The following is a 25708-nucleotide window of genomic DNA, read 5'->3' as shown; positions in this document are numbered from 1 at the left end:
TGTGGATCCATGTGTCTAATTGAAGCAGACAAGACTGTAACTCAGACTTTGCATATTTCCATGAAATATTCATGAATCCAGGAGAGAATAACCCGGGGTGAACATCAAGTTGTATAATCTGAATATATTCTCTATAACTGTCAGCAACATGCAGACAGCTCAGAAAATTCCGGGGAGGGTCTGTGCTTGTTGAGAAACATCTCGCTGCTTTGGCTCTAAGGACAATAATGATTGTGTTTGCCCAGACTATTTAATTAGCAGATTTCCCAAATTGGGCTCTTAGGGACTGAAGTCCCCATTTACCCCATGTGGAAGCATGTGGCTTCCCGGGAAGGCTGGGAAACTCCAGCTGCCACTGGTGTGGAGGGTGCCCAACCTCCTGAAACATGAGGCAGTTTCTCACTTGGCTATTTAATCCAGCCTGAAGTGCTGAACATTAAACACACCTTCATTCGATGATGCTCGTCTCTATTTCTGCATTGATTTCTCTGAAGACCTGTAGGTTAGGAGTGGGAAGGAAAATCAGTAATGGAGCAAAATGACTGTGATTTAGAGATCGGATTGCACACAGCCAGGGCCATGCATCAGGATAATGAGATTCAGTCTTGTTTGCTTACAAGCACTGGAGACAGAGGCAGAAAATGTGATCCACCAAGCCAGCTCTCAGGAAATGAGAAACAATGGAGTGAGGAAATCAAATTTCAAACGGCAGGGATATATTTATCGAGTTTTCCTTGGGATTTTTGCAGAGCTTTGGGGTGTTCTCTGTGCAGGGTTTTTTCGGGCAGCCGACAACATATGGCTGGAGGATTAGATCACTGCAAAGCACCGTTGTTTGTGACCTATTTGTTAATGCGGGGCTGGGGTCAGCGACAAGAGGCAAATGCACTTGTCATTGTTCCGGGCTTTTCAAGTGCTCTCCTGTTGTCCCTCGCACCCTGGCCAGACATTTGGAACAAACTCATTAGCTAATTAGTGGTGTGCTCTGCCCCACGTGGGTGATATTCCCATTATGGCTGTGGAACAGGCCCTCCTGGGGCTCCCTGGCAGCTGCTCTTCCCTAGGTTAGCTGGGAGGGCAGCCGAGGGAGGATGTGCCTTCTTCATCTTCTCTGGGAGAGCCTCTTGCATTCCAGACATCCCACTCCTTATCCTCCTGTTCCTTGCCTTGCAACAGTCCTCTACTCCTGCTTGCTGGATTCACTGCCACCACCTCATCTCTGGTGACCAGTGGTGGGACCTGAGGGCATGGCATGAAGCTGTGCCAGGAAGGTTTAGGTTGGGATACTAGGAAAAGGTTTTTCACCTGGTGCTGGGGCACTGAACAAGCTCCCCAAGGAATGGTCACGGCACCAAGACTGCCAGAGCTCCAGAAGCGTTTGGACAACACTTTCAGGCATAGGGTGGGATTCATAGAATCCCAGAATGGTTTGAGTTGGAAGGAATCTCAGAAACCCTCCAGTTCCACACCTGCCATGGGCAGAGACACCTCCCACTATCCCAGGTTGCTCCAAGCCCCATCCAGCCTGGCCTTGGACACTTGCAGGGATGGGGCAGCCACAGCTGCTCTGGGCAGCCTGGTGTAGTGGAAGGTGTTCCTGATCCTTGGTGTTGTACTGTGCAGGACCACGAGTTGGATTTGATGCTCTTTGTGAGTCCTTTCCATATCCCGAGGATATCCTGGGAGTCTGTGAGCTGTGTGGATCGCTCTGCTGGTTACCGGGGTGGTGCCTCAGCTCTCGGCTCGTGGTGCCCAAATCAGACTGCAAATCATGGCCTTGAACTCTGGTTCTGCCAACGCAGCTGAAATGTCGTGGGCTAGGAAGGATCAGAGAGTGGCTCGGGTCAATATCCAAGGCATGGTACAGCCTGCTCCAAAGAGGGATGGGGCAGGGCTGGAGAGGGAAGTGTTCTACGCCAGCTCCTGGATTTTAAATCAAGGACAAATGCAGTGAGCTCCTGTTGCTAAAATGAAACAAGAGACAGAAATCCACTGCCACGAGACTGCTCAGGGGACCACCAGGAGGGAACATCCCTGTGCAGCTTGGGCAAAGCTCTGCTGGTGCAGCTGTACCACTCAGGTACCTGCCCAGTGTTGCAGGAACACTGCAATTTAAGGCATTAACAAGGATATAATAATCAAAAAATAAGTACTTTTACTTGGCTGATTTGTTTTACTCGCACTAAGGGGCTCAATCTGGTTGATATAAACCAGTTTTTTTGGTGGAAGTGTGCCAGCTGCAGGAGGTTTTTGCTGGGTTTGCTGATTTGCACACTTAATGATGTAGACAGACACCTGGGATGGAGCTGGGAAAGGAGAGGAAGCTGCTTCCTGCTCTGGAGAGCTGTCTGCCCAGATCTGGAAGGACCACAGGCAGGAGAGAAGGCAGCAGGAACAATCCTGGTCTTCCCATTTTATTTTAACCAAGAGCTTTCTTCTCCTCCTTTAGAGCTGTCAGCATCTTATCATTAGGATTAATGAATGTGCACAGAAACATTGGGTTTCCATCATTGCTGTTTTCTTGCAGAGAAGAAAAGGGGGAAGTACTCTTTCAGCTCCTGCTGATACCATCAGATGTGTGCTGATCCCTCATTTTTTTCACCCAGAATTTAATCCTGCCTAGCTCAAGGTTAACAGCTAAGCCAGAATCACAGCTCGCTGCAGAAGATTCAGAGCTTCCTGGCTCCCAGATGGTGTTCAAGAAATTGGAATTTGCAGCATTTCTAAACAAGTTGCTTTCAATGCAGCTCACTCGGTGTTTCACTGCAGTTCTGTATGTAAGCCTCAAATCTGTGGCAGATTTGATAGTGGCTCCATGGGAGAAAGGGCTGGGCTGTAAGTGGTGGATGCTTCAGCCCTGGAAGTTTTCAAGGCCAGGTTGGATGGGGCTTGGAGCAACCTGGGATAGTGGAAGGTGTCCCTGCTCATGGCAAGGTTTGGAATGAGATGATTTTTAAGGTCCCTTCTCAAACCATTCTGAGATTTGATGAAGTTTGCAGCTCAGCCCAGCCTGACCTTCCTTTCACTTAAAAGCAGTGACTCATAAACTGGATTTTGCTCCACATTTCTGTTTTCCTATGCTTTTGTAAGGCATGATTCCTCAGGAATTTGGGTTTTAAATAACCAGCAGCACTTCCCTGTGCCAGCAGTGATCCAAGCAGAGCTCTGCTATCCAGCTTCTGCCCTGGCAGCACCAATCCCGATCGCCTCCCGAGCAGCCATGTCCCGTTTCCTTGAATTGTCTCACAGTTTTACGATGGGAACAAATATATCCAGGGAGGACTACAATGGAACCAGTAACCTCCTCCAGCCTGCGATACCAGACACAGGTTTAGTCATTATCCCAAGGGGAAGGACGTGTGCTGCGACCCACCCAGACTGTCCAGCTCCTCCCGCCACATTCGTGCTTGTGTTCCTGCTGAGCTCCCCTTCATCACCCTGTGTGGTGACCCTGATCCACAAATGTGTCTGTAAAGTGTCCCCTTATCCATGAATGTGGTTATTTTATATTGGCATCTTCAGTGGGGGGGGGGGGGAAGTGCAGTATCTGTGCTGTGTGAGGCAATGGGAGCTGTGCTGGGGAGGTTCAGGTTGGACATTGGGAGGGATTTTCTCATAGAAAGAGTGATTAAATATTGGAATGGGCTGCCCAGGGATGTGGTGGAGTCACTGTCCCCGGAGGTGTTCAGGGAAAGGCTGGATGTGGCACTCAGTGCCATGGTCTAGTTGACAAGGGGGTGTTTGGTCCTAAGTTGGACTTGATGACCTCAGGTCTTTTTCAACCTAATTCATTCTATGATTGTGCTTTGGGGGCTGCCAGCCTACACTGGACCTCGATTTTTGGGGGGCTACCCTGCCCTGAAATCAGTGTCTCCTGGGAGCTGTGAGTGTGGAAGGAGGAGGGTGTTCCCCAAGCCTTCTCCTTCCATCAGAGGTGGCCACAACTCCTCTCTAAACTGTTCGCTGCTCTATAAATGTGGTTATTTTTTACTGATAGTCATTATTTTGTATTATTTGTCCCTGGGTTTTGGGGGATCTCTAGCCCTGACACCAGTTTTTCTTGGGTGCTGTGAACACTGAGGGGGCTCCCCAGGCGCTCTCCTTCCGACGAAGGCAGCCTCGGACCCTCTCCGAGGGCTCTGCCCGGCCACCCATCCTGCCTCACTCCTCACTGGCGCCGGGTCTGGCTGCGAGGAGCCGCGGCAGGAGGGAGGGAGGCAAGGGAAGAGGGAGGGAGGCAAGGGAAGAGGGAGGGAAGGAGGGGACGGGCAGCGCCGCGTCCCCCCCGCCCTCAGCGCGGCCGCGCCTCGGGGCCGCGCGCGGCCGCCGGTTCCGCCTCCTCCGCCGCCTCCCCGCGGCCGCCGCCGCCATGTTGGATGGTGCGTGTGGGTGTCAAGCGCAGCCCGCGGCCGCCGGGCACCGGGACACCGGGACACCGCGCCCGCCCCGCGCCCGCAGGTCAGCGCGGCTCCCGCGGGCTGCGGGACGGGGGGGGAACGGACGGGCAGCCCCCGCACCCCCGCCTTTCCCCTCCGAGGGGCGCGGGGTGGGCGCGGGAAGGGCCCCCGGGGGTCCCCGCGGGGAGGGCGCGGGGCCGCGGTGGCCTTTGTTGTCGCCGGTGGGTGGCTGGGCGGGCGGCGGCGGGGACGGGCTGGACCCCCGCGGCCCGAAGTTTGGGCCTGGCTCCCGATGGGCCTCCCGGGGCTGCCGGGGATGGCGGGGCCTGCGGGCTCGGGGGGCTCCCGGTGGCGGCGCCGGGGCGGGGGGGGCTCGGGTCCGCCCTGTCCGACCCCCGCCCCGGCGTTGTTCACCTCCATCGTGGCGGGGCGGGGGTTATTTTGTCGTATTTTCAGTAATATCGTTGTTTGGGAGATGTGTATTAATGCTTTTAATAATTTTTAAGGGTCTGTTTTATATAGGGGGCTTGGACTGGATGATCTCCAGAGGTCCCTTTCAACCCTAATAATTCTGTGATTTTCTGTGGTTCTGTGATACTCTCTCTCCTTCTGTATTTATACATTGATACATAGTTATATATATGTATTTAAAATTTTTTACCTGCAGTACCTGTGATGCTACAGATTAGGGCTGGGTAGCCAGTGAGCTGTATTACATTAGGCATTATTGCTGTGAAATATATTGAAACAGTAATTATCACAGGCTGCCCACAATGGAAGTCCCCTATTTTAAAGCCGTAAGGCTTTAATATAAATGTTAAAATATTCATGTTAAGATTTAAAGCTCTAAGGCTTTAAAACTGGTAGCGTTTGGTCTCAGTTTTATGGGTGTGTAATGCTTCCCCCTCCCTCTTCTCAAGTATGGTATTTACGCTGATCTGAAAAGCCAAGTGAGATTTAAAATTTACAGCAATTGGACATTTTTCTTGTTCTTATCTATTAAGAAAATACCCTGAATTATCTACATGCTCATCTATTTTCAACAGGAGGCCTAAAATACTTGTTAGGATTGTGAAGCTGTTGCAGATGTTATGGGCTGTGGAGTCTGACTTCAGGAGTTCAAAATTCAAATCAGGCCACGAGATTAAGTTTTATTATTCTCTCCACTGAAATACATGTTTTATGGTAATACAGAACTCTTGCATAATTCCAGTGTGTTGCTATGTTTTGTGAGACACAAGGTCATAGGAAATTGTATTGTTGGGATGTGAAATGTGGGATGAATGATTTTTTTAAAATTAGAAATAAAAATATATTGTAATGGTATCTTTAGTAAAATGCAGCCTGTTTAGGAATTACTTCTCAGTATGTTTGTCTTGGCTGATTTTCAGATGTGTTATTTTTGAACCAACTCAAATATAGAGGTTTATTGGGAAGAATCAAAACTTTTGATAAATTTTCCTTTATAAGCGCAAAGTAATGGTAAACTAGCTCGACAGAATTTCAGAGATAATCTTGCCCATATTAAATATTTAACTATGTTATCAAAAATTATCAAGCACGAATGACCCATGAGTGTGCATTCCTGAAGGCGAAGTCTGATAAGGCCAAATTGACTGTGGGTTACATTTGAGGAAGTTTGACTTGGGGGTGCTGATTGTAACTTCCTTGATTCCAAGAAGTAACTCTGCAACATTACTCTTGTGTTACAACAGTTCTCTGACACAGCAGCTTGACTTTTGCATCTGCTGAGGAATGAAAATTATTATCAACCTTTTAAGAAATGAAATGTAGCACTCATAGGATCTTAGAATCCCAGAATGGGTTGGGTTGGAAGGGACCTCGGAGCTTGTCCAGTCCCACCCATGCCATGGGCATGGACACCTCCCACTGTTCCAGCTTGCTCGAAGCCCCGTCCAACCTGGCCTTGGACACTCCCAGGGATCCAGGGGCAGCCACAGCTTCTCTGGGCACCCTGTGCCAGGGCCTCCCTACTCTCACAGGGAGGAATTCCTTCCCGATACCAACATCCAATGCTGCTCTCTTGCAGTGGGAAGCCATTCCCCCTTGTCCTGTCCCTCCAAGCTCTTGTAAATAGCCTCTCTCCGTCTTTCTTCATCTCTCCATGGATTTTTCTCATGAGAAAAAGTAGTTGACCTGTTCCCTAGGTAGAAGCTAAGCAGTGGTGAGTAATACTTGGGCGGAAAAAGTCCTGTCTGTGAGTTACCTGATGGTTGTGGAAGGAGCAGAGGAGACATCCCTGACTGTCAGGAAGCCTGGCTGGTGATGGTCATGTTGGTTTTCACTTCCATTATTCCTGCAGTCACATTTAATGAAGAGTTCACAAACATCTGATGTCCAGTATAATGCAGGTAGCAGAAATGAATTTGGCTTGGACTGACCACATCATTATTTATATAACTGGTTAATCATGCTAATTTTGTTCCAGCTGTCAGCCATTTGATTACTTTAAAACTTGGAGCTTTTAAGAAGCCTCAAATCTTGGATCACTGCTGGGAAATGCCAAAGGCCTAATTTGTTACTTCATAAAAATGCTGATAGTCTCTCTTGATACAGATATCGGTGTTTTGTTTCTTTGGCTGGTTTTTTTTTCCTTTAGAGGGAGAGAGAAATCATTAAATGATAATCAGTTTAGGGGAAATACATTAAAGAGTAGTTATGATGTTCCTGATCTTGCTTTTCTTAGGTCTTGTACGTAGGATGGGGAAATGACTCTGGCTTTTGCTTGGTGTAGAAGAATGTAAGTTACTCTAGTATCTTTCTTTAATGACTGGTACTCAGGAAGCAACTTCCCAGTCTTCCAGGGCCATATTTGCAGAGCGCTAAAGTGTCCCTTGGGATCTTGCTAATAGAAAATGAAATGTGCCTGGTTTGTAGGAATGCCTGTAATGTTCTTTTCCCACTTTGCCTCGCTCTGATCTGTGCGGGGAAAATATTGAAACGTACCAGTATCCTGCTGGCTTAAGTGCTTCAAAGAACAGCAGGTTTTTGTGTGTTTCAGTAGCCTGTCTGCTCATTAAGAAGGCAGGAGACTCCATGGAGGAGAACAACGTGGATTGCCATCCTCTGGAATAAAACCTGCCGCAGCTGATTGTAGGTCTATTAGCTTTGGTGTGCTCCAGGTTTGGTACAGACTGGGCTGTGCTGAATAACAGACCCTAAAAAGTCTGAGTTAATCAGTTTAGGTGGTTGTTACAGGACTGCTTTCCTGTTCTGGATGGAAAAAGAATTCAGAATGGATGAATGTGAGAGTGAATTCAGAGACTGTGGGCTTCAGGATGGATCTAGAACTCAGTGGCTGTTGGGTTGAGCTGCTCTGTGAGTGGTGCAGCAGGTAGAAAGCTACAGGAAAACTGGTATTCTTTATTTATAGTTTTACAAATAACAGTTTTGTCTCTGGTTTCCAAATTTGGGATTTGCTTGATTTTATGATGCTGCTCCAAACCATTGATATGGGTCAGAAAGTTCTTTGGTGGTTTCTGTAGGTAACCACTGGTTGTAAGCAGAGTTTAAGGAGAGTAGCTTAAGTTACCAAGGTTGAGTTCTATGTAAATATCTAATAGTGGAGTTTGTATAAATGATGATAGTAATTAGAAAATCAGTATATACAAATACTTTGTATTTGTTGGTTGCACTGACACTGGAGATATTTGCAGAATTCAGTTTGTAATTCACTATTATGCCTTTTTATATGGAAATATAACTTTAAGTTACTATGCTAACGAGATGCTTTTCTTCTGTATAGATAATTTTCAGCTCATTTTTCTGGTATTGGTGCAAAAATTGAACTTAAATTGATCTCAGAGCCAATTCCCTGTGTTGCATTAATTGTTAATAGTGTGTCTATCCGTTTCCTGTCACCCAGGGCTGTTAACATAAATGCCTCTAACTGGTGCCTCGAGCTTGTGTTCAAGGTCAGGCCTGGGCTGTTCACGCCTCCTGTGCCTTGGCTTGCAGAATCCAGCTCTGTGCGGGTGGGGAAACAGGAACTCAGGCACAGACAGGTCCCCACTGGCAGCGGGAGTGCAGCTGGCTCTGCTCTGGGGCTGGGTAAAACCAGTCCCAGCCCAGGCCTGGGTGCAGTTCTACCTTGGAGGCTCCCCTTATCTGTGTTTTATGGTGGAGGTGGCTGGGGGAAGTTTTAAGGAATCTGTCACACTCTGTTTTGTTGTCCTGATCCATACAAATTGTTTTCAAGGAATAGTTTTCCTTCTGCCATCAGGAGTGGAGCTCCCTGAGCTGTCTCAAGTAATGAGCTGAAATGTGTGCATGAGACCTCTGCAGTTTCCTTCCACAGTGTTCCTGCTCCTGTTTCCTTCCACACTGTTCCTGCCTTTCCTCCCAGAGCTGTTTTAGCCATGTTGTCTGCAGTGCCTGAGCCTTGTTGTGTCACCATATAGTAAATACTAAATGGTCATGAGGTCCAGGAGAGTTTGGAGGGTGACCCAGGCTGGAGGAGGCCTCTGTGCTGCTTCTGCAGGCTTGGGGCAGACCCGGGCTCTTTCAGGCTTATCTGTTTCTCAGAATGCAGCACTCAGTGAACAATACTTGAATAAATTAAGGAATAATTTTTATTTTGAAAGTTTAAAGCTGCTTGTTAGTTTCAAACCGTGCCAGACACTTTAGCTAGAGATGTTTTATGTCCACCCTACAAGGCAGAAATCTGAAGACTCCCTTGTTTGCTTTTCAGTGTTGCAGGAGTTACGGCCAATTTTGGGGGCTGAATTTTTAGAACTGCCTTCTTAAAATACATGGTGGAGTCTGGGGGTCATGGCTGAAATTCTGCAGCCAGACACTGATTTAATCTCTCTCCAGTATAACCTCATAGAGACTTCCCTGCTCTTCTGGAGATGGCACTTACATAATGTGATGGCTTCTAAAATCAACCTGGGAGTTTTCATTATTTAAAAGCAGAAACCCAGGCAGAGCAAGCTCTCTACTTCTGTTTGTTGGGTTTGAGTTTTGCCACCAATAAATGCTACAACACACATCGTAGCCCGGCTAGGGAAAAATACCAGCACGGGTGACAGGGTACTAATGATGTCTGGGATGTTCTTTTACATTTTTTTCTTTATTCTCCCAAATCATATTAATCTCTAGACTTAACATCAATTTAGTAGTTTCTGAACCGTTGCAAGGGCAATGGTCTTTTCAGAGCTTTGCTAGAACAAAGACATTTTAAGAATCTTAATAGAGAATCGTTTAATCTTATTACAACTGCTCCTGTTTAAATCACTTCCTTGTACTTAAATAACAATCTGTCACCAGCTATTTCTTGATTGTAGTTTTTGTCAGTTGCAATTTATCCCCTCCCTGATTTGGTTTTACTTTCCCCCCCCCCCCCGATTGTGCAACCCTTGGGTTGGCAAAGTTCCTTCTTTCTCACACAGTTCTTCTGAGTCCACTGGGAGTAATCGCATGAGTAAATTGCTCACTGGTGGGAGGGTTGTGCGGTTCACAAGTAAAACCTTTGTGGGACAAACCCCACTAAAACAACTGATACAGACAGTTCTGATATTCCTCAGGGATAGACAAAGCAAAGTATTTTTAAAGGTAACGTCCTCCCCTGAGATGGCAGCACAAAAGAATCCTGCAGACATCTTTTCCTGTAGGTAGGAATTCCATTCCCAGGAGGTTCCTCGTGTGTTGCTGACTGGGTGAACAGACCCCAAACATCACCTTAGTTTTGTCATTCTGATTTTTATTTATTTATTTCTTTTTAGTGATGAGGATTTCTTCAGCCAAATCTGTTGACCCAATTGCTGCTGAAGCTGCTTTTCTACTGACTTTCAGCTCTGTTTGAACAGGGATGAGGCTTGTGACAACAGCAGTAAGGCAGAGATGTTTGCTCTAACCTATGAAATCAGCCAGAATTGAAGATAATTAATTAATCCTTATCCTGCAGTTCTGTTTAGAGCTGTTTTAACATGCCTGTTCTCTGGTGGATGGTCAAGCACAGTGTGCTCTGCCGCATGGTGTATGTAAAGGAAAGCACTTCAGTTGTTACTTGAAAACAGAACTTGAATACTTTTAATTATTCACTTAACTAATTAATCAGGGAAATACCCTCCCATTTTGTGACATGGCTGGAATGTGACTGGTAATGTCTGCTTAGAGATTCCTGATTAAGCATTACCCTCAATATTCAGATCCAGGGAAGGTTTGGTGCATCTTTAAAATGCCCCTGCCCATGTATTTAATTATTTGATAAAAACCTCTTTCTCTAATGACCATTTGAAAGCATAAACTCGCCTCTGTTGTGTTATCTAATGAAATATTTGCCTTCTGAGCCCATCCTGCCTTATTGCAGGGGTTTGATTGCTTCTTGCAGTGTTCTGCTGCTTGCAGTGATTTTTTTTTTTAAGGATGGAATGCTTATTACCTATGAGAAGTGTTACTATATTTTGCTGCTGTTGTTGAGCAGAGTTCATGAAGTTAAACTTTGTCTACCAATTTAGAAGAGTTTCTCAGAAAGTCAAGATAATGCCTCTGTTGGAATGTTTTTAGATAAACAGCATAGGTGACACCGGCTTCTTCCCTTAGGAGTATGCAAATGCAGATCGGAAATCAATGTTTAATACTGTAATTTTTTGAGAATCTACCATTTATGTATATTTTTAAGGCAGAAATTTCTACCTGCTGCTCAGAAGAACAGCATGACTGTCCTTGCACTGGATTATGATTGTGCAGCCCATGTTTTTTCATACTTTTTCACCAAAGCAGCTGCTGCTTTCTGGAGATTTTATTGGTACATGGGTGACTCCTCTGAAAGATATTTATGTTTATATGTTTACTGGTTCTCTTGGGAAGCTTTAATAAGGAAGTTAAAATACAGGAATGTTTATAATTGGTTTGACTTGGCTTTCAGAATTCTTGTAGAGAAGCTGAGGTATAAAAGCTTGAGTCCAGCAAAATCACTTTTAAACTGGTTTATTGCGGAGGAGCACTGAGGTAAATCATCAAAGGATTTTTAGTCTGCAAAACTGCTTAAGTGTTGTGTTTAAAATTTACAAATCGCTGACCCCTTTGTGAGACACTGAGACAGACTGACATGTCTGGCTCTTTTTTACGTTTGACTACCTAGTGAATAATCTCTTTTTGCCTGGCCTGCTGCTTTAAACACACTGAGTGCTGCAATTGCCATTTTGTTGTCTGTCTGCCAACCAATAGTGTCTGTGTATATTTAATTTCATAATAATACGACCATAGGATGCCTCCAAGAGTATTTACATCGGCTTTAAAAGTCAGGATAAAAGTATGGCTGGAGATTTGGAATTTTGGGGAGTGCTCTGCGTGGTGGGAGCTCTGCTGAAATGCTGAGGAGTGGAGAACAGCAGGAGAGTTTTGTAGGTTGTCTTCATTATTCTGTTTTTCATTTGCTTTATGAGGGGGGTTCTGTTCTGTGGGAGATGGTCTGGATCAAACAAAGTGTGAGCACATCCTTCCCTCTGGAGGTGTGAGGGACCTGTTGATCTGGGGCTGACTGGGATCCGTGGTTTTTAGTGCTGTTGGCTTTCCAGGTGTGAGTGCAGGAAACACGCTCCAACATCCTGAATGCAGGAACACTTTTGTTATGTATGCTCTGTGCAAAATTGTGTCTGGATGCCTTGGCTTACAGCCAGGGTTTTAATCTCTTCTTTTTTGTGTCAGCTTGGATAGTGTATATAATACTATAGTGCCTTTTCCTGTCCCTGGAAATGCTGATTTTTAGTTTTATTTTAAGAAGGGTTTTCTTTTTCTTACTCAGAAGAAAAATAAAGTTTAAAGGAGGAGGAAAGTCTGTGCTGTATTTTTTTTTCTTTTTTGTTTCTTGTTGTAGTTTATAGAAAGGCCTGAAATTTGCTGTCAAAGCTTTGTCTCTTGTCTCACAAATTCAAAATTTAGAAATGGGGCAGGGCAAGGTGGGGAGGGGTCTCACAAGGAGTGAGAGAAGGGGAGAATGAAAAACACACTGAGTGCCCATCAAACGTATGAAATGGATGTGCCTTTAGATGCCACAAGGCTCATTCTTCCATCCAGCTTGACTAGTCTTTTGTCAAAACTCCTGGTTTAACAATTTAAATAAAATATGGTGAATTTGGCATTTTCTCCTTCATGGGAAAGCAGAGTAAAAGAGAATTAAGCCCCGCCTGCCGCTTCCATGCTAAACAGATGCAAATCAGAGCCCCCTCTCGCCAGTTGCATCTTCTCTCCTTATGGGTTTCATTGTTTTGATGAAAGCTGTTCTGGCGCCAACTCCCAGCCCAGAGGGCAGGTGAGAGGAATTAAAAAAATCCCAGATTCCAGCTCGGTGATTAACATATCTTTTGGAGCTTGTAATGTCATCGTTGCACACAAAACAAAGTCGCAGCAGCTTCACAGAGCAGAGGTTTGTCAGAAAGGCAAACATCAAAGTGGCAAGAAAAGAGGAGTTTATTTAAAATATAGCAGAAAGACTTAGAACATTCGTGCTAACCTATGAGAGCTATTAAAAATTTAAAAAAAGCCTTTGAAGCCAAGCATTAAAGATTTAATAGTATTAATTGAATTAAGCCGTGGGAGTTGAGGATATGTAGACACATGTGTGAGTGTATGTGCTCTGAGACATCATCTGTGTTAAGGCAGCAAGCGTACTGAGAGTTGAAGTAACTTTGGTTGCTTTAGAAGGGCTACCTTAACAAAACCCTCTTTATTCTTGGGGTTAATTAGAGATACCATTACAACTGAGAGTGTAAACACAAGGAAGGGACTTAGAGAGATGGAAAACTGCAGAGCCCACCAGCCTTGACATCCCTGGGCAAAGCTGGCAAAGTAGTTTCCAATCTACATTTAAGGATAATTTTGTTTATATCATTAAGGCCTATTTTTTTTTTTTTCAAGAATAAATTCCTTTTCCTTTTTTATGAGAATAGTAATTTAATACTGTTGTACTCCAGCCACAGGTAAAGTCTTTTTTTTTTTTTTTTTTTTTAGCTAAACTTCCATGTTACTTGATAATTATTCTTTTAAGACTGGCTGATTTTGGTAGCTTTTAGCTTTTCTTATGTATAGAACTTTCACTGTTAGGAAAACTTGCTGGAGGAAGAAGTTTGTCCCTCCATAGCTCTGTAAATAGACACCAAAATAAAATCACAGTCCAGTGTGTGGCAATAACGATCGCAGTAACCTGGTGTTGAGGGGTTTTTGTTATTTTTTTTCTTTGCAAATTAAAAACTCAATTTAAGGCTTAAAGTATTTGCCACATAGATTAAAAAGCAGGGAAAACCCAAATCCTTGTGTCATTTGTAGAAAGAAAGAGCACTGAAAGCTCCTTGCAAGCCTGCAGGTGGCTTGGCAAAGGAGGGAGATGTCCAGGAGGAGCAACTCCAGGCAGGATTTGATGGCTGTGGGAATACTGGTGTGGAGAGGCACGGCCAACCCCATCAAGAGGGATAACAGAGCTGGGGGGGATCTCAATACATTCATTTTTCCTTCTTCAGGGAGGTGGTTGCTGGCAGTGTGAGGAGGGTTGTGTGAGCCCTTCCTGCTGCAGATGTAGTTACTAAATGATTCAGCACGATGCTGTGCCCACGGATTGGAGCAATATTGATGAATTCATTACTGCTCTCTGATGGATGTTAATGGGCTAGAATTTCTTCTGTGCATTTGGACTAGGTGGAAAGCTCTTGAAAAAATGAGAAAATGGAGTGGGTGAGTTTTTAAGCCACTTTTGTGTTCTGCTTCTAAATCTGACGAGAGAATGTTTTTAATGACTTGCATGAAACCACTAGTCAAAACAATAATCACCAGGCAGAGACAGCAGGCAGCTCTGGGAGGGACAGGGAGGAGCAGTGCTACACAAGGGATTTATTGCTTTTTGTTTAATATATCCCAAGCCATAATCAGCTGCTTTGAAAACAGAGGTAGGTATTGCCTTCTCCATGTGGATTCCTTAGGAGATATCTGGAGTCCCAAGGACAGGAGCAGAGTTGCTGCTTGCAGGGTATCAAAGCTAAGGGGGTAGAACATGTTCTCTGCAAGAGCTGAGTGGAAGAAAATGACCTTTTAATGATGAAACAGGCACAGATGCTTTTGAGTAACAAGTCTTTGTCATCCTCTTTGAAACGAACAAGCTGCCTCCCACTCAAATAATTTTCCGTCTAAGTATCCAGAATAGATAAAAGAGTAGGTAGAATTTTACTGCTGGAGGATGGATTCAGAAAACTTGAGGAATTGTTCTGCTGACAGCTGAAAATTTCTGTATATCTGCATAGGAGAATGTGGGATTCACTGGCGTCTTCAAACCAGATTTTTTTTTCCCCCTAATTCCACAAAAATCAACAAAATAATAATAAAATAATAACAAACCTAAGCATTGGTGAACAAGGATGACTCTTCTTTGTGCCTGAAGGAATTGGAAAGTTACAAGCAGCAAAATGAGGCAAAATCCTTATGTCAAATGTGCTGATTTTTTAAAAAAATATTTTAGTGATTCACTTCCATCAAAGCTGAACTTAAAAATATAGCTCAGAATCAGGAACTGGGGCAGCACAGAAGTTGACCAAAGTGACTTATTTTTATATTATTCAATATTCCTGAGTTCTATTTCCTGGTAACCAGAATCCAGTGTAAATCCAGGCTGCTGGTGGCACAGCTGGGACCTCTCCTCTGGAATTGCTCCTGTCAGGGTGGTGGTGCTGGACATGTTAGACAGGTCTGATAGGAAGAGGGAGAAGAGGTGGGTTGGTTTGGGAAAGATCTTGGAAACTGTGGTGTGTACAGTATGAAAAGATAGGAGATATGGAGGAGTCAGAGGGACAGCTGCACATTTGGTGTTGCAGGACAGAGCTAAAATCGGTGTGGGAAAAGGGCAGGGCTAAGATTTTATGAAGTTTGGTAATTTTGAGAGTGAAGGACCAAATTTCCTCCTTTTCTGTGGCTGTCTTCAACATGGAATTGCTGTTACTAGGCAGGAAAAGGAGATTTCCCAGAACCCCTGTTTGCAGTCCTTACACAGTCACCTGCTGAAGCAAGTCCCAAATCTAAACCACCATCATCAACTTCACCACCAGTTTGAGCTTCCCAGGTGCAGCTTTGCCTGGTGAGCTGTAACTGGAGACTGCTGTTGAAATGACTGGTGCTCCCCTTATTTGGGGTGTTCTTTCAAGTAATTAGAGTGACCTTGGGATTAATTGGTTGGGTGACGTGATTGGTGAGCAGCCCCAGCTCTGCCTGTCCCGCTGGCCTGCCCCGATGTGTTGGATCAGGTCACAGGAGCCGTTCCACCTGGAGATCTGGTGTGAGGCAGAGTGGAGCAGGCAGGAGCTGGGCTCTGCCTTCTGAGAATCCCATCATCAGTTCTTCTCTGAGCCCGACTGCTGGGCAGCAAATCCTGCTGTGGAACCCTGGGCTTTGGCCAGAACATTCCTCCGGCGAGGGGCAGGGAGGTTTTTGGGATGTGTTTCCTGCTTTGCAATCTTAAAGCAACTTAGTCACAGAATCCCAGAATGGGTTGGGTTGGAAGGGACCCTACAGCTCATCCTATTCCACCTGCTGCCATGGGCAGGGACACCTTCCACTATCCCAGGTAGCTCCAAGACCCATCCAGCTTGGCCTTGGACACTTCCAGGGATGGGGCAGCCACAGCTTTTCCAGGCAACCTGTGCCAGGGCCTGACAGGGAAGGATTTTCTCCTAAAGCCCAGTCTCATGAGCACACAGCTCACGTACCTGAATTTCTGAGGGTTGGTTAAAGCAATCTGATGTTGCTACCAGCTCTGATAGTTGAATTAAGACATTGTGTTGACGTTGCAAGATGATTGTGCAAATCTGGTGGCTGTGAGGGAAGGCCCTTGAAATGTTATGCCGTGAATGGACATCGATGAATGTAAGCAGGATATTAAATCAATCTCTGTTTTCTCTGCAGGCTTGTAATTTGTTTTTTAGAAAAAATAGTGTTTGGATGTATGGGCAGGTATTTCTTGGCATCCTGTACTTTTCCTTAGAAATGCATGTAATAAAATAACAGTAGTAATCCTTTAGCTTCTGCCAGTAGAAACATGGAGAGTTAAACTGTTTTTCCCCCCTAATCTTTGTCATGGTGAGCATTAGCCTCTGGCCTACTGAGTGTATTAATGTGGTTTCATGTCTGTGGTGTGTAGGAGGATGGGAGAAACTGCACTTGGTGACATCTGCTTCATATTAATAAAAGTGCAAAATGAATTTAGTTAATGAAATCATCGGGTAATTTTAACTATAAGCAGGTATCTTCCCAAAACACATTCCCAAAATATGGAGTCTGATATGTGAGCACACATCTAGATGAATATGAATTTTAAAAATTGCAGTTCTTCAGGTAAACACTGGGGCTTAAAGAAGGGAGTTGACATTTTGTAGTCTTGTATTTTTTGCAGTTCTTCCTGTGTTCAGGTTGATCTGTGAGGGCCTGAGCAGGTGCCCGTCACCCCATAACAGCCTAAGTGACAAGGCTGGACTTATCTAATTAGTAATAAATTCTAGGACCCATTATCTGGCAAGCATATTGGATATCCTCTTCCCTTCCAGAAGGAAAATATGAAAGAAGTGTCTCCTACTTTCCTTACTTCAGTTGAAAACACTGTTTGAGTATACCTGGTAAGCCGAATTTATTTCAGATTGTTACCTTTGAGTCAAAGCACACATTGGGTGATTATTTTTCCTACTCAATTTGTGAGAAAACAGACGAAATGCTTTCGTTGAAGCAGGTAATCCCCAGAGAACAAATTCCTTTGGGGAGTTTGGGGAGGTATTTTCATTGCCCTGGTGGATTAATTTGCATTTGGAATTTCTGGTTCAGTGAGTAATGGCCTGACCTCACACTGGTCTGTAATTCTGCAATATTCTGATATTCACTGCACACCTGGTACTTGCTGTATGAAGAATCAGCTGAGTGCACTGTGGGTGACACTTGACCTGGCCGTAGAAGGAGGAATGTGTTATTTTTAAAGAGCTGTTGTCAAAGCTCGTAATCCTAAAATTAGATCCCGATGCAGGTCAGATTTGGATTGTTAGCAGTGATCTGCAGGTCTGGCAGAGCTGTCCCCTCTCCCAGCCCTTCAGAGCACATTTGCAGCCATTCTGTCAATAATTCCAGCTGCAAATGGAGCTGGGGGTGACAAAGCCCCAGCACTGGTGGTTTGGCAGGTCTCAAAAGAACATGGCCAGGTGGTGCTGCCGTGTGAGGCAGGTTAGAGATCTGCTCCTCACCCCCCTTCCTGTGCACTCTGAGAAATGAGTTCCCCATGGAGCTCAAATCCTGTCAATTTAAGGAGACAAGGAGTAAGAAAAGGTGGTATGGAGAAAACTGAACCAGATTTGTGTCCAGAAATCTCTTTTATTGCTAGAAGTCCGCCCAAGCTGGAGTTACTTTCCCTCAGTGAGGCTGAGACAGGACTGTAAAACCAGTGCAGAATTGAACCTTGGCAGGCTTGAATATGCATAAATTTGAAGGAGAATTATCTTCCAGCATTAACTCTTTAAATAAAGAAATAATTTGGCCACCTGCTGTCTGTGAAAGCTGACCTTGTTCTCTCATTTGTAAAAGGGAGTGGAAAGCTTCCAAAACTTTGGATTTTGAACCATTTCCTCTCCTCAGAAATTACATTGAAGAAGACAAGCATTTAAGCTGTGAAAAATGGAAATGAAACCTTTCCTCTGGAGTTAACCCTGTTCTCCAAACCCTTTGCCAATCTGTATTTGTAACTCGTTTCCTAAATAATTTTGAAGGTTGAGGAAGGGCATTGATGGGAATTTCAAGCTCTTCATTTTGCTGTTTTATTCCCATGAATTGCTGTTTTCTCTGCTGTACAATAACGAAAGAGAGCTAATAAGTGTTCTGCTTGTTGGCTTTTAAGTGTAGTGCTAAGTGTCTTCTCTTCTCTTAGTCCTCTCCTCCAAGTGGCCACGATGCACAGTTGCCCCTTTTCCTGTTTGGTTTTGGGAACAGCGTTTGGATTGCAGACGAATATTGTATCTTAGGCAGGGTAATGATACCCTCTGGTCAGCTAGTTGTTCCCTGAGACTAATTTATGAAAAGAGAAGAAAAATCAGAAAGAGAATTGGTTACGTTTGAAAATCTGCCTAGCAGTGTGGATTTAGTGTAAGAAAAATGCTTTTTTTTTCCTGCATTATATTCCTGGTTTTTATATAAAGGTTTGTGCACAGGTTTTTTTTTTTTTTTTTTTTTTTTTTTTTTGAGCCGTTTGTGGAAAATGAGACTTTCTAAAATACAGGGGGCTTGGATTTATACACGTAATGAGCTCTCCCAAGAAAACCAGGATGGGAATGTAGTGTCAGGTAATGGGAATCCTTTTTGCCATAAATCGGAGCTGACTGCTTGCTGGGATTGGCATTGTGTCTGCAAGTGTGGTGTTGGTGTCTGTCTGTCTGGGGGACTTCTTCCTCAGTCAGCACCTGGCAGCACCTTCTCTGAGCCTGATCCTTTGCAGATTGGCAAGAATTCCCTGATTTATCCTGGAATACAGGTCCCTGAGGATCACCTGCCTCTGTCATTGCAGCCCAATAGCAAGGAGAGCAGATCTCTGGGGGGGTGTGTGTACTCCCACCTGGGAGGTGAGGCAGTAAGGCAGGGATATTTTTATATAGATTGGTGTCTGTAGATTCAGATCACAGATGACTGAATTAATAATTATTTTCCAAACCTCACTTTTCATGCATGTGACTTACAGTAAATGTCTATTCTAAGGATATATGTTGTCTGTAATACTGTTAATTAAAATTTTATGCAAATGTCTGGTGAACTCATGTTTAATGTTAATTTTCACACTTGCTGTTAAAGGCTTTTTGTATATTTCCGGTGCATGCTTAGCTGGGCTATGTAGATCTTTACCTTCAGGCTGATATGAAGGGCATTTTATCAGCGCAGACAAATCCTGGTTGGAGTTTTACATTCCAGAGGTGTGAATGGATTCTGCTGAAAGTCTGTCTATAGGTGGATTTTTGTGGCTGTTTGCTGTGAACTGAGTTTATGAAGGATTTTGTGGCTTGGCCTTGGTTCTGTGTTAGTCTCAGCAAGTTAAAGATGTTTCCTCATGCAGATTTCATTCACTGAGCTTAATCTCTTGTGAGAGAGATGAGAAGTTCAGTCAAGAATTCCTTCTGTCTGCATGTTGTGTGTAAAAAAGCACCATGAGAATTCGTTATTTGTGTAATGAAACTGTTGGAATAAGGAAAAGGGGATGGGGTGTTTCCTTCCAGGTTACCCCTGGTAACACAGGTACGCTTCACCTCCTTGTCTGCAGATCTGTTTGCTTTTCTATTTGAAGATGTCAAGATACTTAAAAATCAGAGAAAATGCCTCGTAGGGACCAAGAAAGAAAATGAGGAAGACTCCCCAAGACTAAACTGTTTAACTTCACAGAAATCTGCTCAAGCCTTTTTCCTGCTAACCAGAAACAGCAGCTTTAATCAACTGGTCTCACTTTCTGCTTTCTTTGCAACTCTGCTGTTAAAAATGCAAACTCACATTTTTGCTGAAGTTGCAAGTGCATTGTGCTTCCTTGTGGCTTGTTGTGAGAAGTTAATTCACTGAGGTCTCTGGAAAAAAAATACCTAAACTTTCTGTGTAAGAATTTAATCATGTGTTAGAAACGGTTCCTTACTTTTATGCAGTCGGGGTATTTGGCTTTTTGATCTCTATAATGGTAAAAGAGGTTGTTGTGGTGCTTCAAGACTTGGAGCAATCCAGGAAAAGGCTTCCATTGTGTGGTGAGGGAGCAGAATGTGTAAAGCAGGTACCAAAGGCTTGCAGGGCTCTTGGTGAGGGCCAGTCCCAGTGCCAAGGCAGGACCTTGAATATTGGTACAGCTGTGTTGCTGAGGGGAGCAACAGCTCCAACAGCTTTGCTCTCCTGTCATCCTTAGTGCTTTTAATAGAGTAAAATGAAGTTTAGAGTAAGTTGTCTGTAATGAGTTTTGAGTAAAGATGAAAACATATCCATCAAGAAAAGGAAAAAACAGACATTAATGTTTCTCTCATTAAAGGCCTTGGTTTTCAGGACTTGAAGATATGAAAGTGAAGAATCACTCAGCGATGATGGATTGATGGGTTTTGAGTCTATTACAGAGCAACAAGTGAAATATTTAATTTCCTGAAGGAGTGTAAATTGCTGGTTTCTCTTAATCCAGTGTGTTCTCTCCTGTGTTTGCTCTGTGGTTGTTTTTCTGAAGCTCTACTCCAGACTTAGAAAAGGGTCCAGTTTGGAGTTCTTCCTTTGTTTTCTTCAAACGCAGGTGCCTGCTCTCCTAGTGGATGTAATTGGGAGGGAATGAAGGCTCTTTGCTATCAGGTTTTTTGGACCTTGACAGCTTTGTGTTGCATTTAATCAGCTCCAAAAGTGAGCCAGGGTTGAGTTGTTCTTACTTGTCTTGCAATCTGCTGTGCAGCAAAGCTTAGGAGACTTAAAAGTTGAGTATTTTTCCTGTGCTGTTGTGTAAAACTGGCTGGATTTAGTGCAAGAGAGAGTAAAGGGAAGCAGTCTCGTGTCGTGAGGGTGGTTAATTCTTCAGGGATTTACACGTGAGGTATTAAACCAATTTTTTCAAAAGTTTGTGAAGTTGTAAGTAATAAAACTTGTCTTTGATTGGAGAGATAAACACAGGTGAAGGCACTTGCTCCTGTAGTGTACATGTAGAAATATTTTGGGAAGGCCTCTCATCCCTGGCCTTGAAAGAAAGAAAACTCTCATCAGGCAAGAATGTTTTTCATAGATTTGCAGTGGGTTAAAAGACAGGAAACGGGGTTAGGAGTAAATGTTGGTTCTCACAGGGAAGGGCTCTTCCCAGCCAAGTGTCCTGCCAGAGATCAGTGCTCTTGCAAATACTTCCTTTTGCACATTGTCCCTAAATAACAAGGCCAAATTGAAGCAAATTAGTCAAATTTGAAATTAATCTTGAATTGAAAGGAATGATGAAAAATTGAGACCTGCTGAGGGACAAAGTGGCAGGTGAAATGCACAGAGAGAAGAAATGTGCAGTAGAAGTACAACTCCCAAGAGTCACATGGAATTTTAGGAAGTATTTGATAAATGGGGAGTGCTAAGCAGTGAATGACCATGTTGTGATACAAACTTTTGTTGCTGCCAAATCTGAAATGCAGAGTGCTGGGAACTGTGTGTATCTCAAGAAATGGGAGTGTAATCTGTGCGTGGAAAGACCACAGGGATGATGGAGGTACAGAGAAGCTTCTAAGTAGCCTGCATTTCAGGAAGACCTCAGCTCAGAAGGAGTTGGCCAATTCCTGTAAAACCATGAGGGACGTAAACAAGCTCAAGGTGATGTGTTCCTTCTTAGAAAACTGAAGGAGTTGTTAGTTCAGCGTGGTCACCATGCCACTGGTTGTACCTGCTGAGGGTGTCTCATGTGGCTTTTGGAGGGGTTGGGAGAGGCCCAGTGTGCCCATTGCTGTCTCCAAGGTGTCCAATTTGCTGATAACACAAGGCAAGGGAATATAAATGTTTCTTTCTCATGCTCTTTGCACGAGGATTTGTGTCTAAGGATGTCAGGCTTGGTGGACTTTTTATCCAGCTGGTGTAGAAGGTTTTGTCGTTCTCCTGGGTTTGGTTTTTCATGTTATTCACTGCTTTTCTGGTTGAAAAAGCTCAGTTTTTATGGGGGGATAGGCTGCTTCTGCTCTGGGATCCATATAGTCACCAGGATTGTGTCCATGATTCCCCTGGCACTTGGATCCTCTGCTGCCTCCTGCTTTGCCAGCTGAAGGAGCTCCTGCCTGCAGCCTGCTCCCAGTTCAATGTGAACTTCCAGATCCCCTGGATAACTGGTTTCAGCTTGGCTGGGAAACCTGCCTTAACCCCTTCTTGGCAAAAAGAAGTGGTTTAGGCTAAGTAAGACGTACATTGTGCTTTTTCTATTTAATTTTTATCGTTGCCTCACCTTTTGCAAGTCATGCATTAGAGAGTGATCACAGGGGCAGGTGAGCCAACAGATCTGGGCAATGTAAACTTCCAGAGGGAAGGAGCAGTCATGGAATGTTCATGTAGGATCAACATTTTCAACTTCTGGGTTTGTAACACCCAGAACTTAAATGTCCCAGGAGATGTCCCTTTTTATTCCTGTTGCTGTGAGCCATCTGCCACCAGATGGACACTGTCCTACAGCTGGTTCTAAATATTGGGGAGAACACCAGGGGATGCAGTTTACCTGAAGTTTAGTGATGATTGCATTCAAAGTTAATCTTCCATCATGTCATAAGAGGTTTTTATTCTGCCAAAAATCAACTTTAGTGGAAGAAGAGAAAGTAAAACAACTCCTTAGGTGTGTTCTGTGGTAATTTAACCTGCCCAGAAAGGTTTCCAAGGAAGGGAGTATGTCTTTATGCTAAAAAAAGTCATTAAAAACCTGTGTTGGCACTGAATTCCGCTTTCATTCCAAATGGCACTGTAGTAATTTGAAGAATGATAACAATGTCAGGCTTGAAATCTGTGCTTTCCTTGTCTCCAGTGTCTCTGTAAGGGATGGGGTTGGTTCTTGGGAGTGTTTGGAGGAACATTATTAAAAGACATCTGGAATGGGCATCCCTGTGAATGTGGCCAGTTCAGTTCCAGAGTCCCTGCTCAGTGTTTGTGCAACTGGTGACTCTCAGGGCTGTTCTGTGTTAATGTAATGGCAAATCTGCCAGTTTGCTCAAGTAATTTATTCCAAAGCTTAATAGGCCTCTGTTTACTTGAAACAGTGACCTTAACTAAAGAACTGACACAGCTTTCCAGCTCCCCAGCTTGTCCTTGGCTTTTCTTGCCAATCATTTTGGCTTTACAATTCCATTCTCATATAATTAAAAATTCTTCTGTGCTGTGTGAAAGACACACAGAGCAGAAACTGTGGATCTAATGAGTGTTGTCAAATGTACAAAGTAAATGCATTTGGGGGAAAAAAAGAATTCCTTCTAATCTGCTTATCATGAAAGGTCACCTTGAGTTAGAGTGTGTAGGGCCACAGGATCTCGATCCTGAGACTGAGAGTGCCTTAAACTTACCCAGGGTTTCAGAAATTGCTTGGTTGGTTTTTAGGAAGTTTGCTTGTTCTCTCTGGATGCAGATTCCTAGTGTTAGAGGGATGCAAGTGGCTGCTGAACATGGAATTTCTCATGTGGTTTCATCTGAGCTCTGTAATTTCTGTAATTAAAAATTCTAGATAGGTTTTACTTTGGTCTCCAGATTGGACTTCATTTCTGGTTTGCTTTTAAAATTTTGCCTTTGTATCGGCATGATTGTCGTCTTGCTTTTGTTTTGCTCAGCACTTGAGGTTTTTAATCTTAAATGTTTAATGCGACTCGTGAGAAGAACAAGTTGTTTTCAAAATCAGAAGAAATTCAAGGAGGAAAAAATTCATCTAGGAAAATTTCTCCCAAATGTGTGTGGCTTGCTGGCTGTGCAGGAACGATCAGACCCAACTAACCTGCTTTGTTTTCTTTCCTCACTCAGGTCATGATTTTCATTTTCTCGTGTGATCCTCTTGAGGAGAGGAAATGATTGTAGTGGAACGTGTTACAGATAAGCCACTGATACGGAGCCTTCGCAGTTCAGAAACGTTCCTAGAAGAGCAAATTTAGCCCTTTGTTGTTTGTGTTCTGGAATCTGTCTTGGTAAAAAGGGAAATAAAAATGACGACTTCGTCTATCAGACGGCAGATGAAGAACATTGTGAACAATTACTCAGAGGCCGAAATAAAAGTTCGGGAAGCGACCTCGAATGACCCCTGGGGTCCTTCCAGTTCGTTAATGACTGAAATAGCAGATCTGACCTACAATGTTGTGGCCTTTTCTGAAATTATGAGCATGATCTGGAAACGACTGAATGACCATGGCAAGAACTGGCGACACGTGTACAAGGCCCTCACTCTCTTAGATTACCTGATTAAAACTGGGTCCGAGAGGGTGGCCCAGCAGTGTAAAGAGAATATTTTTGCTATCCAGACATTGAAAGATTTTCAGTACATTGATCGAGATGGGAAAGACCAGGGCATCAACGTGAGGGAGAAATCCAAGCAGCTGGTGTCCCTTCTGAAGGATGACGAGCGCCTCAAGACAGAGAGGGCCCAAGCCCTGAAGACCAAAGAACGCATGGCTCAGGTGGCCACTGGGGTGGGCAGCAACCAGATCACCTTTGGCCGAGGCTCCAGTCAGCCCAACCTATCCACCAGCTACTCGGAGCAGGAGTATGGAAAGTCTGGAGGATCCCCGGCATCCTACCATGGCTGTAAGTACAGGCAAACACATCCCAAAGGCTTATTCCTTTTCTTTCGAGAGTTGCTGTTGGAGGTGGGAGCGAATGGTGCCTTTGGGAGAGTGGAAATGCTGCCTGCGAGGGGCTGGGATTTGGGATCTCTGTGGATCTGCTCCATGGTATTGATGTCTCTTCAGATGCCTGGTTAAATATTTGCTTTGGAGAGGATGTGTGTGGTGACGGAAATCGATTTAAAAAGCCCTTGTTTACTGTCAGTTCCCAAAGGTAGCATTGCCAGGCCGCTCTGGTGAACGTGTTCCAGTGTTTGATGTGATGGGGAGGGTGTGAAGGGGTTTTTCTGTTTGTTTCTGGTTTTACAAGGAGTCCTTGAAAATGGGTTCTTTTTGTTCAGTATGGAATCATAGGATGATTTAGGTTGGGAGGGAATTTAAAGCTCATCTCATTCCACCCCCCTGCCATGGGCAGGGACACCTTCCACTATCCCAGGTTGCTCCAAGTCCCATCCAACCTGGCCTTGAATTAAGAATAAAGAAGAAATACAGAATATTTCCTGGATCATTTTGCTACTTTATGCTGCTCCTCTTGTACTTTGGCAACAATGCTGCTGTTTAATTTCCTTTATTGCTTACTCAGCAGTCCTTGGAGGAGGAATGCTTTGAATCTGTATTTAAATATTCTCAGTATTTGGTGTGTGATTGTCTGTACTAAATACTGTACTTCATTCTTAAAAAATTAGTACAGTGATGTGGGAAGAACAAATTCTTTCCACCACTGCTTGGGGGGACTCCCTGTCATGTTAGGAAGAGGCCTGATTTGGCACTAAATCCTCCTTAATGTAAGTAATGATCGGATGAAAGCTGCTTTGGCTGGAATGTCAGTGGTTGTGGTCTAATTCTGAAGGAAAATCATTTCTTTAAATGAATGTTTAGAGTGTGTGGAGGGCTGTAACTGAGCCAGGGTGGAGAAACCATTGAGCACCAGTTTTAGGAATCCGAAGTTTGTCATGTCCTGGGTCCCAAAGTGCTTCTGAAATCGTAAATCCATGAGTGGGGTCAGCCCTGCTGACATTTGCAGGA

The 25708-nt window shown here is 44.2% G+C and overlaps 1 protein-coding gene across 5 annotated transcripts in view; it reads left to right on the top strand.

The window, feature by feature from the left end:
• Nucleotides 1-25708, top strand: part of LOC121672933 (epsin-2-like) — a 54536-nt gene that overhangs the window by 8108 nt on the left and 20720 nt on the right. For 2 of the 5 annotated variants that reach the window (XM_042045871.1, XM_042045867.1), the window contains exons 1-2: nucleotides 4340-4458; nucleotides 23871-24644. In XM_042045871.1, coding sequence (XP_041901805.1) covers nucleotides 24050-24644 — 595 coding nt within the window. In that variant the 5' untranslated portion in view covers nucleotides 4340-4458; nucleotides 23871-24049. Of the gene's footprint in view, nucleotides 1-4339; nucleotides 4459-23870; nucleotides 24645-25708 lie in introns of those variants that run through there. The other 3 variants (XM_042045869.1, XM_042045870.1, XM_042045868.1) reach the window with 2 other exon arrangements.

The sequence above is a fragment of the Corvus kubaryi genome, unplaced genomic scaffold, assembly GCF_017639235.1.
Source record: "Corvus kubaryi isolate FWS band 111438036 unplaced genomic scaffold, C.kubaryi_AGA036_p1.0 65055, whole genome shotgun sequence".
NCBI classification, from domain to species: domain Eukaryota; kingdom Metazoa; phylum Chordata; class Aves; order Passeriformes; family Corvidae; genus Corvus; species Corvus kubaryi.
This window is presented reverse-complemented; position numbering and strand designations above follow the sequence as displayed.